Source organism: Macrobrachium rosenbergii, chromosome 42, assembly GCF_040412425.1.
Source record: "Macrobrachium rosenbergii isolate ZJJX-2024 chromosome 42, ASM4041242v1, whole genome shotgun sequence".
Lineage (NCBI taxonomy): Eukaryota > Metazoa > Arthropoda > Malacostraca > Decapoda > Palaemonidae > Macrobrachium > Macrobrachium rosenbergii.
Genome location: NC_089782.1, coordinates 15,612,366 through 15,625,130, shown reverse-complemented (window position 1 = coordinate 15,625,130; position 12,765 = coordinate 15,612,366). Strand labels below are relative to the sequence as shown.

Below are 12,765 nucleotides of genomic sequence, written 5' to 3'. Positions count from 1 at the left end.
AACATCCTTGGTTTGGTAAGAGAGTTCTTCCCTACTTGTGGAAATATAGCTTTCTCAATCATCAGCTCTCTTGCAGAATTAAAAAGAGGCAGTTATGATAGAGGTCGATGGCTCTCTCACACTTTTGTTAATATTCAAAACCACATTCTGCTCTCAAGGAAGTATAAATATGCTCAGGCAAAGATTCCTTGTTTCTGCGACTTTGGTAGTGCTTAGTAATTCCATTAGTGCAAGTCATAAGGTAATGGGAGTTGTCAGTTTCTACAAAACAGAGCTTTGCTTCATCTTTGGCATACCTTGTATGCCAGCCTTCACTGACTCTTTTGTGGAGTAATTCACTAAAGAGCATAATTGATATGGCATAATCTTCTTAGTTGTACACACCAACCCTTTTCATCACCTTCGTCTTTCAAATAAGTCATATATATATGTAGTGGAGGGACTAAAGTCAGATTTCCATGGTGTCTGTAGCTTCAAGATGGTGATTACTTGGAGAAAACTTTTCCCTTTGCAAGGGTGGTGCAGAAACTGGTGAATTAAGGGTTGAAGTTTTTGTTCAATCATTCAAAACTCTGTTAAACAATAATAACAACTTTCTACGAGCATTGTTCAAATCACTAACACAAAAGCATTATATTTTAACCTTCAAAACAATAAGAAAACACAGCAACTGAATTTGTAGACTACTCAGGTCAAATAGCAAACCAGAATTACTGTAGATAATATTATGAGTTGTGAGACTCAAAATCCACTCAAAATAGAAATGAGTTTATTAACCATTTGCAAAAAATGCATGAGCTATTTGAACAAGAAATTTACTAGTATTGATATTTAGTATATCTTGCTCCAAATGCTGGTAGAATGTTTACTAACTACAGGAGGTGCAGAATGTCTTCAGAATTCATGAAGTATTAAAAAAAAAACCCATAGAATTTTGCTATTGACAGGTGTTAAGAATGAATGGAATATATACAGTTTTCTCAATTTCCTTTGCCTTAAATATTAGTTTGTTCATGACACTTACCTGACAGATATATATATAGCTGTATTCTCCAGCGACCGACAGAAATTCAAAAACTTACGGCACACGAGATGGGCCAGGTGGTTAGTACCCATTCCCGCCGCTGGGAGGCGGGTATCAGAACCATTCCCATTTTCTATTCAGATTTTCTCTGTCGCCGGTATTGTCAACACCTGTTGTCAATACCTCCGCCGTTGATTTAAGTAAACTTTTTCCACTGAGTATTCTGATTGTCTTTTGGTTTTTTGACTTTGGCTTTGTGGATAGGCATACGCTTCTTTGGACTGATTTGATTTTGGTTTTGGCTATTTCTTGAACAAGATGTCTGGATCTAGTTCTGCTAGTTTCAGGGTGTGTGTTGTGAAGGAGTGTAAGGTGAGGCTACCGAAGCCGTGAGACCCTCACACAGTATGCATGAGATGTAGAGGCATGTCTGTATGTTGGATGATCGCTGCAAGGAGTGTGAATCGTTGCCTGATTCTGATTGGAAGGCTTACGATTCTTACGTTCGCAAGCTTGAGCGTGATCGTGTAAGGAGGTCTTCCTCCAGGAGTGTGTCGGTAGGTGGGAGTCAGGGTATTAATTTGTCTCCTGTTAATCCTACTAATGCTTCTCCTTTCCCTGTAGAGTCGCCTTCTAACCCAGTGATTGCGTCTGCGGAAGGTAATGCCCTTTGCGCAGATTTTGAACTCCATTCGTATTTTGGAGTCTAAGGTGTTGGCGATCGAAAAGTGCAGTGAAGTGTAGTGATCCCCAGTGTTGTGGAGGGGCGCCAGATCGGCCGTATAATGCCTCTGGGCCTGGACCTCTGCCAACTCCCAGGACTTAGGGAATGGGCATGTCGAAAGCCGCAAGAGGGTTACGGGGACCCCCCCCACCGATCTGGCGCCCCTTTGGCAGGCCTTGTTGACGTCTCCCAGGCTGCCAAGGATCGTGCTAGCGCACGGATCTCAAAGATTGCTTCGCCTCCGAGGCGCCCTCTCCACCAAGGGTCGCGTTCGGTTGAACTCTCGTCCGTTCAAGAGGAGCCGCGTTGAAGAGGACGCTTCTTCTCCTCTTTCTCGTGCTTTGGAATCTTCTCCCGACTGGCTGCGAGATTTGCCGCAGAAGAGGACCAGGATTTCTTCGGAGGAGGGCGTTGCTGAATGTCCCAGCCGCACAAGAAGAGAGCCCCTTTAAGCCCTTGGTAGAAGGAGGAGGACGTCTCCTTCCCCTCTTCTTCTCATAAGAGCAGCCCTTCTCCTGAGAGGGCTTCCTCTCCTTCAAGCGTCTTATCCAAGATATGCAGCGGCAGTTAGCTTCTATTCTCGCTGCTAAGGAGAAGGAGCCTCGTGGGCGCCGTAAGAGATTTGTCGCTGCCAGTTAAGAGATCTAAGAGGTCTCCCCTCCTTCTCTTCGCTCGTCTCTCTCCCCTGCGGTTTCTCGTAGTCGCCCTCATCGTTCTGCGGATCATCAGCTCTCCTTGCCCCGTCCGTGATGCGCTGGTTGATCAGGGCGCCCTCTTGCAGCTAGGCTTGCCGCTAGTAAGAGTTCGCGCCAAGACGCTCTTCTTGACTCTCCTCCTGCTTCGCTCGTTTTGACGCTCGGCAGGGCGCTCCCCAGGACGCCGTTATTCCCGATCTCTGCACGACGCCTTCAGGACTCTCGCCAAGAAGCTCGGCGGGTCGCCGTCAGGACTCTCGCCAGGGCGCCGGCAGCTTGTGAGACAGGACGCTCTCTTCAGGGCGCCGGCTGCTTGTGAAGCAGGACGCTCGTCGGGGCGCTCCTCAGGACGCTTGTCAGGGCGCTCAGCAGGACGCCTCCTGTACGAAAGTTGTTCGGATTTTTCTGCTGCTTCTTCCCACGAGAAGAGGTCTCTGGGCCGTGGACCCAAAGGTCTTTGTCTCCCTCTAGCCCGGAAGACTCTCCTGTCGCTCCTGTCGAAGAGGCTGGTTTGTCTCAGGAGTCGGACTCTGCAGAACAAGAGCAGCCCCCTCTGTCGTCTTTCTCTGACTACCGGGTTTTGGCTAGCATGCTTCAGGAACTTTTCTGATAAATTTCAGCCTTCTGCTCCTCTTTCCCCTCCTTCGCAGTTAGCTTCTTCGAAGGTGAGGAAATCGCCCGGCTTCCTACAAATGAAGACTTCTCTGGCTACTAGAAAAGCTCTCAAGAGAGTCAATGCTTGGATGGAAGATAGGAAGTCTCAAGGAAAATCTTCCTTCGCTCTACCCCCGTCTAGATTGTGCGGGAAAGCTGGAATGTGGTATGAGACGGGAGAGGAAATTGGCTCAAGAGTTCCTTCTTCCTCTCAAGGCGATTTTGCGAGCCTCGTTGATGCTTCAAGGAGGTCTCTTCTTTCTTCGGCGAAGGTGTCTTGGACTCTTTCTGAGACCGACCACCATCTGAAAGGCCTTTTCAAGTCTATGGAGGTTTTTAACTTTCTGGACTGGTGCTTGGGGGCCTTGGACTTAAGGACTCGTAGTCCGGATTCTATTTCTCTGGGGGAGCTGTCCAGTGTACTGTCTTGCATGGACAAGGCCGTCAGGGATGGCGCTGATGAACTGGCTTCTCATTTTGGTACAACCCTCCTAAAGAAGAGGCTTTGTACTGCAATTTCGCTGCCAAGTCGGTTTCTCCTGTTCAGAGGGCTGAGTTACTTTTTGCCCCTCTCTCTAGCCATCTCTTCCCCAGCCGCTTGTCAAGGATCTCGCCTCAGCCTTAAGGAGAAGGCTACTCAGGATCTCCTTGCTCAGTCTTCCAGACGTCCTGAGTGTCCCTTCTACGTCTTCGCAAGGACTTCCTCCGAAGAGACAGAAGCCCTTTCGTGGGGAGATCTTCCTCCTCTAGACCCTTTTTTTCGCGAGGAAGAGGTCTCTCCAGAGGCGGAGCCCCTTCTTCCCAAAGGGCAAGAAGTGACTTTCTTCACCTCCAGACACCAGTAGGAGCCAGGCTTCTCCTTTTTCGGAAGCCTGGAAAGTAAGAGGGGCGGATTCTGGTCCTCAATGTAATCAAGAAAGGTTACAGGATCCCGTTCCTCGAAAACCCCCTGTCCTCAACTCCCAGAGATCTGTCGCTTCTTACTGTCCGGAGAAGCAACAGATCCTTTTAGATCTGCTGGAAGAAATGATCCACAAAAGGGGCATAGAGCGAGTCCTGGATCTGGAGTCTCCAGGTTTTTAACAATCGTCTCTTCCTAGTTCCAAAACAGTCAGAGGGTTGGAGACCAGTCCTGGGCGTCAGCAGACTGAACAACTTTGTCGTCAAAGAAAGTTCAAAATGGAGACGCCCCAGTCTGTTATCAATGCGCTGCGACCAGGTGATTGGATGGTCTCTCTAACCTCCAGGACGCTTATTTTCATGTCCCCATTCATCCTCAGTCGAGAAAGTATTTGAGGTTTGTCCTGGGGAAGAGTGTACCAGTTCAGGGCTCTCTGTTTCGGACTGAGTACAGCTCCTATGGTATTCACAGTCCTGATGAGGAACGCGTTGCCCGGTGGCTTCATCTTGCCGGCATAAGGATCTCGCTCTATCTGGGCGACTGGCTCATCCGAGCCACATCGGAACAAAGGTGTCTGGAGGACTTACACTCAACTTTGAAGCTGACAAAGTCCCTGGGACTTCTTGTGAATTTAGAGAAGTCGCATCTGATCCCCTCTCAGTCCATTCTTTATCTGGGGATTCGGATGGATTCAGCGGTTTTTCGAGCCTTTCCATCCCAGGAACGTCAGCAGCACTGCTTCGTAAAAGTTTCGGCCTTCCTGGGAAAGCAACATGCTCGGTGAGGGAATGGATGAGTCTGCTGGGGACCATTTCATCACTGGAGAGTTTGTTTCCCTGGGAGGTTGCATCTCAGACCCCTACAGTTCTTTCTTGCGGACAACTGGAAGAACAAGGAGGACTTGGAGGAGTCTCTCAGGATCTCTCTCTCTGTCAAGGACCATCTTCGGGTGGCTCGATCCTTTAAAGTTGGCAGAAGGGGTCTCTCTCTATCTTCAGAGCCCGACCTAGTGTTGTTTTCGGCAGCGTCCATGTCGGGATGGGGAGCAACACTAGGGGAGGAAGTGTCAGGCACCTGGAAAGGGGAACAAGTGTCCTGGCACATAAATCTAAAAGAACTGAAAGCGATTTTCTTGGCTCTTCAGTTCTTGAAGATCAAGTTGCAGGCCGGGTAGTTCAAGTCAACTCCGACAACACCACGGCCCTGGCGTACCTCAAGAAACAGGGAGGTACTCATTCTCGGTCCCCTGTTCTTGATCGCCAAGAGATCCTGCTATGGGCACATTCTCGCCGGGTGACGATTCTCACTGCGTTTTGTAGCAGGGGTCGAGAATGTACGCGGACCTTCTCAGTCGGCAACATCAGCTTCTGCCAACAGAATGGACTCTGAACGCGAAGTGTGTCAGGATCTTTGGAAGCTTTGGGGGCGTCCCTGGTGGACATTTTTGCAACTTCAAGGACCACAAGGCTGCCCCTTTACTGCTCTCAGTTCTCGACCGGGAGCCCTAGCAATAGATGCCTTTCTCTGGGACTGGAAAGGTCTAGATCTGTCGCCTTTCCCCCCATTCAAGATTCTGGGGAAGTCGTCAGGAAGTTTAGAGCCTCAGAAGGGACGAGAATGACTTTAATCGCTCCCTTTTGGCCTTCAGCAGAGTGGTTCCCAGAGGTCATGTCTCTCGTGGTGGACTTTCCAAGAAAGCTTCCTTTGAGAACAGATCTTCTCAAACAACCCCACTTCGAGAGGTACCACAAAAAATCTTCCCGCTCTGAGTCTGACTGCATACAGACTATCGAGAAGTTGCTCAGAGCGAGAGGTTTTTCTAGACCAGTGGCTAAAGCGTCATCGCTAACGCCAGGAGAGCCTCTTCCAGCGCAGTGTACCAGTCCAAGTGGGTCATTTTTAGGAAGTGGTGTAAACTTAAGGGAATTTCCTCTACCACAACCTCTCTATCCCAGATAGCGGACTTCCTTTTTATTTGAGAAGGATTTGAAGCTGGCAGTCCCTACCATCAAAGGCTATAGGAGTATGCTGTCAACGGTCTTTAGGCATAGAGGCCTTGACTTATCGGACAATAAAGACCTTCATGATCTTCTTAGGTCTTTTGAGACGTCTAAGTAGCCTCCTAAGTTACCTTGGAATTTAGATGTAGTTCTAAAATTCCTGATGTCTAAGAGGTTTGAACCTTTACATTCTGCTTCCTTCAAAGATGTAACCAAGAAAGCTATTTTCCTAACTGCTCTGGCGGCGAAAAGAGTTAGTGAACTTCAAGGCGATCAGCAAGATTATAGGTTTCAGATGCCCTGATGCTGTCTGTTCTCTGAGCCCTATGTTTCTTGCCAAAAATGAAAACCCGTCTTCCCCTTGGCCCAGGTCCTTGAGTTAAGGGCTTGACGAACATCACTGGACAAGAACCTGAGAGAACCCTGTGTCCTGTCAGGGCTCTGAAATTTTATTTGCAGAGGACTCAGGATTGTAGAGGTCCTTCTAGCAATCTTTGGTGCTCGGTTAAGAGGCCTGATATACCTCTCTCGAAAAATGCCCTGGCGTTCTTTCTCTGGCACCATCATAGACGCCCATTCCAGTGTGCTAGACGAGGATTTGAGAACTTTGAAGGTCAAGGCTCACGAAGTGAGAGCCATTGCTACCTCAGTGGCCTTCCAGAAAACCAGTCTCTAAATGACATTCTGGGTGCCACTTTTTGGCGAAACAATTCGGTCTTTGCTTCTCATTATCTCACAGAAGTGAAGGCGTCCTATGAGAATTGCTGTGCGCTGGGGCCTTACGTTTCCGCAAATACGATCTTGGGAACAGAAAGCGACTCTCATCCTCTCCTTTAGTTTTGTTTTTGTGTGTTTTAAATATTTTATGTGTTGTTTTTTATGGTCGTTGGGTCTCCACCATTGGTGGTCGCCCCAGTCCTTAGTTTATGTTAATCTTTTTGGCGTAACTAGGCTTGGTCAGGTGGTTGTTAGTTTGTCGCTTACCCTCAAAGTAAGGTCATATGGTCTAGTCACATTGTGGTCTCGCCCCGTTGACAGATCATCTAGATTTCACCAGCTTTATAGGTCTCTACCTCGCTGGAGTTTTCTAGTAAAGCAGAAGCAGGCTTGGGTGACAGTAATCACGAAGTCAGCAATGCTAACAGGTAAAGGAACCAAGGCGTCAATCGCCTACATAGTTTTGTTTCCTAAATCCTATTCTGTCTCTTCCCACACCTCCAATGGTGGGATTCAGCTATATATATATCTGTCAGGTAAGTGTCATGAACAAAATGATATTTTTATGATAAAAATAAAGTTTGTTCATACTTACCTGGCAGATATATAATCATAGTACCCGCCCTCCTCCCCTCAGGAGACAGTAGTTCTAGTTTCTAGAAAATCTGAATAGAAAATGGGAATGGTTCCTGATACCGCCTCCCAGCGGCGGGAATGGGTACTAACCACCTGGCCCATCTGCGTGTGCCGTAAGTTTTTGAATTTCTGTCGGTCCCTTTCGGAGAATACAGCTATATATATATCTGCCAGGTAAGTATGAACAAACTTTATTTTATCATAAAAATATCATTTTTTATAATAGGATTCCTGCTCTGTTGTTTTTCAGAGAAAGATTATTCATAAATCTTTTTCATCCAATGTAACCCTCCATCCATGATTTTGTTTTCGTACATATTACATTTACATACATTCTCCCTCAGTGCCATTTTAGTCATTTTTCCTTTTCTTTCAATTGGTGTTGTAATTTTGTTATGTTTAAATGCAGTGTGGAACTGTGAAAATTCAGAAAATGCTGTATAAATGTGTTCTTTCTGTATGTAAACTATGTTAAACTATGGTTAAAGAATTCTAAACATTGGTGATGAATAGTTCAGTGTTTTTAATAGGTATTCGTCATTACTTTATTTACCCTTGGCAGCTAGGTTTAAGTACCACAGTGGTTTGTCTGAAATGTTTTTCCTATACTGTACTCTATTATTCACCTGTTGACAAAGTAGGAGGGACTGGGTTTTGCCTGCACTGGTCAGTCTGACTACCTGTTTCACCAACTGTATGTATGTCATCGTATCTTGCCATCCTAACTCTTACACATTTTAAGAATTTTCAGTCAAACTGTGTACCATACAAAGGTAAACAATCCTGAATAGATGTGTATGAGGGGAGATTGTTCTTCTGTTCCATCTGTTTGTCTGTCAGTGTGCGGTTATATAAGTTTTTTATTTAATATACAATATAAGGACTTTGCCATGACCTCCTTCCCCAAACACATTTTGCTGGGAGAAAGTTGTTGGATGTCTCCTACCTTTGCAAGAATCATAATGGTGTTTTCCGTAACATTTTGTCAGCTAAAATGGTTTTCTAGAGAAGTTGGTCACAGGTTTAGTAGGGGACACATTGCTTGAACATTACTGTATTCTAAGCATGGGAGTATTTTATGGTCTACATATTTAAATAAATGCTGTTGGCATAAATTTATTTTTTACTAATCATGAAAATGTTAATTTTCCAGTGGTGCAAATATATCTTAAGGATATTGGATTCCAAGTGCTGTACATTTGCAAATGTATACTTTCTGTAATCTACATTCTTTGAACATCAGCTGTGTAAATGTATATATTGATATGTTTTAATATATATTGATAAATGGATGAAGGGAGTTGTTCCAGTATGGACATATTTCTAATAGTTCTTTCTTACGGCAGTTATCATCTTGTTATCTTCTTGTGTGTTATCTTTCAGTTAGTTTCAATGCCTTTAGAAATTTAGTTGTTGGTTTCAAATAAAGCTTTTGAGTTAGAATATTGAAGTTCATAAAAGTTCTTAGTGCTGTGAGATATTGTGTGGTGGTTTTGCTTAGCATAAGAGGACCTGAGGTAAATACAATAAGTGCTTTATTTTAGCATTTTAGTAGAATTTTTTGTCTTTACTAGGCTTCCATCACTTGGCAGTCTTTTGTTATGCTTTGCAAACATGCAAAGCTGAGAGCTGTGTTACACCTTGAACAGCCAAACATTCTGATAGGTTTGGGGACTTTAGGGTGAATTTTGGGGAGACAAATTTTAGAATATTTTGGAGATGAACATGGTTTTGTAACAATCTGGGAATTTGGCAAACCATTGTAGCTGATTATTCCTACTGTGCTAAGTTCTGAGTTCAAACCTTAAATGGTAACCAGTAAGATATAATCTACAGAAGACTACCAGTCACTAAAAGTCGATGGAGATTGATTAGATAAATGATTCTACTCATCACAAGAATGTGAAGTGCTAGTGATGTATGCAGAGGATTTCAAATAGAAACTAATATCTTATTCTTTCAAAGAAGACCATGGCATGAGGTTGTTGTGAAGTAGATGAAAGCTTTGTTGATTTTAAGAGGTGTTGCAAGTTGAGTGATTTGATCTTTTAATTGGAGAGAAGGTAAATGGTATGTATCTGTTCCCATGATATGTCATTTATTGTGATTGGATGTTGATGGAATTCTTGTTTTCCCTCAGCTTATACATTTAGAAGTGAAACCAGCCGTTAGAAATCAAATCATCCGAGAACTGAAGGTCTTACATGAGTGTAACTCTCCTTTCATTGTGGGATTTTATGGAGCCTTTTACAGGTGAGTTCTTTGGTAGTTAGCTTCAATTTGCTGTAAAGGTATTTGTGTCCTAGGAACTTAAGAATTACTAAATCCTTTCAGTTGTGTTAAGTATATGTATTTGTTACTATGTTTTGTACTATTTTGTTAATTGCATTTCAATAAGGGATTTGAAGTTTTGCTTGTTTTGGATGATAAATCAGAGTTGCTACATATATAAGCATTTTGTTTTTACTTAGTTCCAGCCGTTTAGGTAGAACAAGTCTCAAAGAAATTGGGAGGTATTTTTTTTAAGTTATAAACAGGTGGAAAATAATAGGGTAACTTAGCAAGGCTGGAACTAGGTCATCATCATAATTTTTGGAATCAAATATTTGCCTTGTCTTGTTATTTTATGCACAAATTCCATAGTATCTAATCTTAAACTATTCCTTTTCTCCAATAATTTCTTGGGCCTTCCTATAGCTCTTCATTACGCTACTTCCACAGCTGCTGCCTTTCTGACTTGAGTGTTCCTCACCCCATGGCATGGCATGTCCAGATCATCTGTTTTATATATAACTATGAAATAACCCTTTGATTTCAGTGAGGGGGAAATCTCGATCTGTATGGAGTATATGGACGGTGGATCATTAGATCTGTGTCTCAAGAAAGCTATTCGAATTCCGGAACCTATTCTTGGGAAAATATGCTCTACGGTAAGATGTAATGCTTTCAGGCTCAGTGCCACTAGTGGGATAAGGAGTTGATGCTATTGGTACAGATATGTATTTTATACTTTAGATAGAGTGTGAACGGAATGATAATGCTTTCTTATTTTACTCTCAGATCAATCCTGGAAGGCAAAAGCCTCAAGTAATTCATGAAGAAGTTATGTTAGCTTTTTCTGTCTTTATAGTCTCTGATGCTTCAGCTTTCATTAGTGTATCTCATACATTTTCCTTCCCGCAGGTGTTAAAAGGTTTAGCTTATCTACGTGAGAAACATCAGATCATTCACAGAGATGTGAAGCCGTCCAATATATTGGTAAATTCGCGAGGAGAAATAAAGATTTGTGACTTTGGTGTGTCAGGCCAGCTCATCGATAGTATGGCAAACACATTCGTAGGCACCAGAAGTTACATGTCTGTGAGTAAAGTTCAATTTCTTGAGTATTTGATGCCATTGTAATGAGCTTGGTTGTTTTAATTTTCATAAGGTAAAGCCAGATTTTCAAAAAAGATTTTTTAGTTCATACAAACCCTGAGTAATGTCATAGAAAGAATATGAAAAGATGATCATTACTTTATTTGGTTATACTGTAGTATGCTGCTTTTTGAAAAAATTTTTAGCATACATTTCTTGTTTTGAATTTATGTGGAAGTTATCATCTTCTGGTGTATCATCATTCAGTGATCATTTTGTCTTTTCAGCCTGAGCGTCTAAATGGGGATCACTACTCTGTGGCGAGTGACATTTGGAGCCTGGGACTGTCTCTGGTTGAAATGGCCATTGGTATGTATCCTATTCCTCCACCAGATCAGAGTACACTACAAAAAATTTTTGGAACCAAAGTTGAGGGTATCAGTCCATCACCAACCTCACGTTCCCCGAGATCAGGTAAGTTTAGGAATCCTACCTATTTATTTGTGAGTTCTGAATTTGTAAATATGGTTATTACACTGAGGGCCATGTCCTTAATATATTGTACTGTATTTGTATAAATTTTAACTTTTTTCTGCTACATGTTATTTCAATTCACTAATGATGGTTTGCTTTACTTTATTTGCCCACAGCCGGTTTGCCAGGAGAGCCGAGGCCCATGGCTATATTTGAGTTACTCGATTACATTGTAAATGAGCCCCCACCACGGTTACCTGCTAATGTGTTTTCTCCAGAATTTGTGGATTTAGTAGATCGATGTTTAAAGAAAAGTCCTAGTGAAAGAGCAGATTTAACCACTTTACAAGTAAGTTACACTTGGAAGCTGTACCTTTCCGTGTTTGGTGTGGTGCTTATTATTATTGTTAAATCGTCTAACCAGACCACCAATCCAATTTACATAGCTCTCACAGGGCTGGCTTGTGTATTTATTAAAGTCTGGCACCAAATATGATATACCATATTTCATAGGCACAACTTATTGCCCAACTAGTGTGTGTGTGTTTTTTTTTTTTTTTTTTTTTTTTCATCAAATTAAAGTGTTAGGCTCCAGCAGAGTAATGGATTGTACATCTTAGGAATGCACATCCAGTATTGAGTCATTTGCTTCAACTGTAATAGTAAAAAAATATTAGTTTCATCTTAATTTCATGTGTATGTGCTGATTTGTTTTACAAATGTGGATGCTCCTAGTATTAGTCAAGTCTTTACAAAAATATATTCTATTTCTGTTTAACTTCATACAGTAGTTTTAAGATCCACACAAAAAAAAAGTTGATCAATAACTTGTCATTTAAAGATGTAACATCCCAATAACAATCAAACATGTCTTGATTAAGATTGTCCCAAATTAAGATTAAAAAGTGCAGCATGAAATAAATACTTACTTACAAAATAAATCAATAACAATCATATTTTAGATTGACTGTCCCAGGTAATAAATTTTCAAAAATTAATATTTTATCATTCTCTTAAAACAAAATTAAATTGATAAATAAAATATAAACTCCCCCCTTTCTTTTCCTTTTTTTCTTTCCCTCGTGATTTTTTTATTTTATTTTAATTTTTTCCCCTTTTTTTATTATTTTTATTTATTTAATTACTTAGTTTTTTTATGTATTCTTTCCCCACTTCTTTTTCCAGCCTGAGAAGAACCCTATAAGAGTTCAGAGGTCTGGTTAAACAAATCATTTATAACTAACTAACTAACATTGGGCTAACTTTGCAGGAGTCTAGAAGTTGAACTGAATGGTCTGGTTAAACCACTTTCTTTCTCTTTATTGCAAAACTTTTGAAGCCTCAGACATCAGTAGCCTTTAATTTAATATTTTATACACAGAATCATGAATGGATTAAGAGAGCGGACCAGGAGAATGTAGACATTGCCGGTTGGGTTTGCAAAACAATGGACATTACCCCATCCACCCCTACCAAACCTTCTGCTGAGGGCAACAGTTAGACCAGTAGGTAAGTATCAACTTGGTTTTGAATAAGCATTTGTATGAAAAGGGTATAGTAACAAAATATTTTGGTAAAGGGAG

The 12,765-nt window shown here is 42.2% G+C and overlaps 1 protein-coding gene across 2 annotated transcripts in view; it reads left to right on the top strand.

The window, feature by feature from the left end:
* Dsor1 (mitogen-activated protein kinase kinase 1) overlaps positions 1-12,765 on the top strand; it is a 29,409-nt gene that overhangs the window by 11,892 nt on the left and 4,752 nt on the right. For both annotated transcript variants that reach the window (XM_067085557.1, XM_067085559.1), the window contains exons 4-9: positions 9,492-9,604; positions 10,170-10,281; positions 10,535-10,711; positions 10,996-11,182; positions 11,359-11,531; positions 12,564-12,691. In XM_067085557.1, the coding sequence (XP_066941658.1) occupies positions 9,492-9,604; positions 10,170-10,281; positions 10,535-10,711; positions 10,996-11,182; positions 11,359-11,531; positions 12,564-12,683 (882 nt within the window). In that variant the 3' untranslated portion in view covers positions 12,684-12,691. The remainder of the gene's footprint in view (positions 1-9,491; positions 9,605-10,169; positions 10,282-10,534; positions 10,712-10,995; positions 11,183-11,358; positions 11,532-12,563; positions 12,692-12,765) is intronic.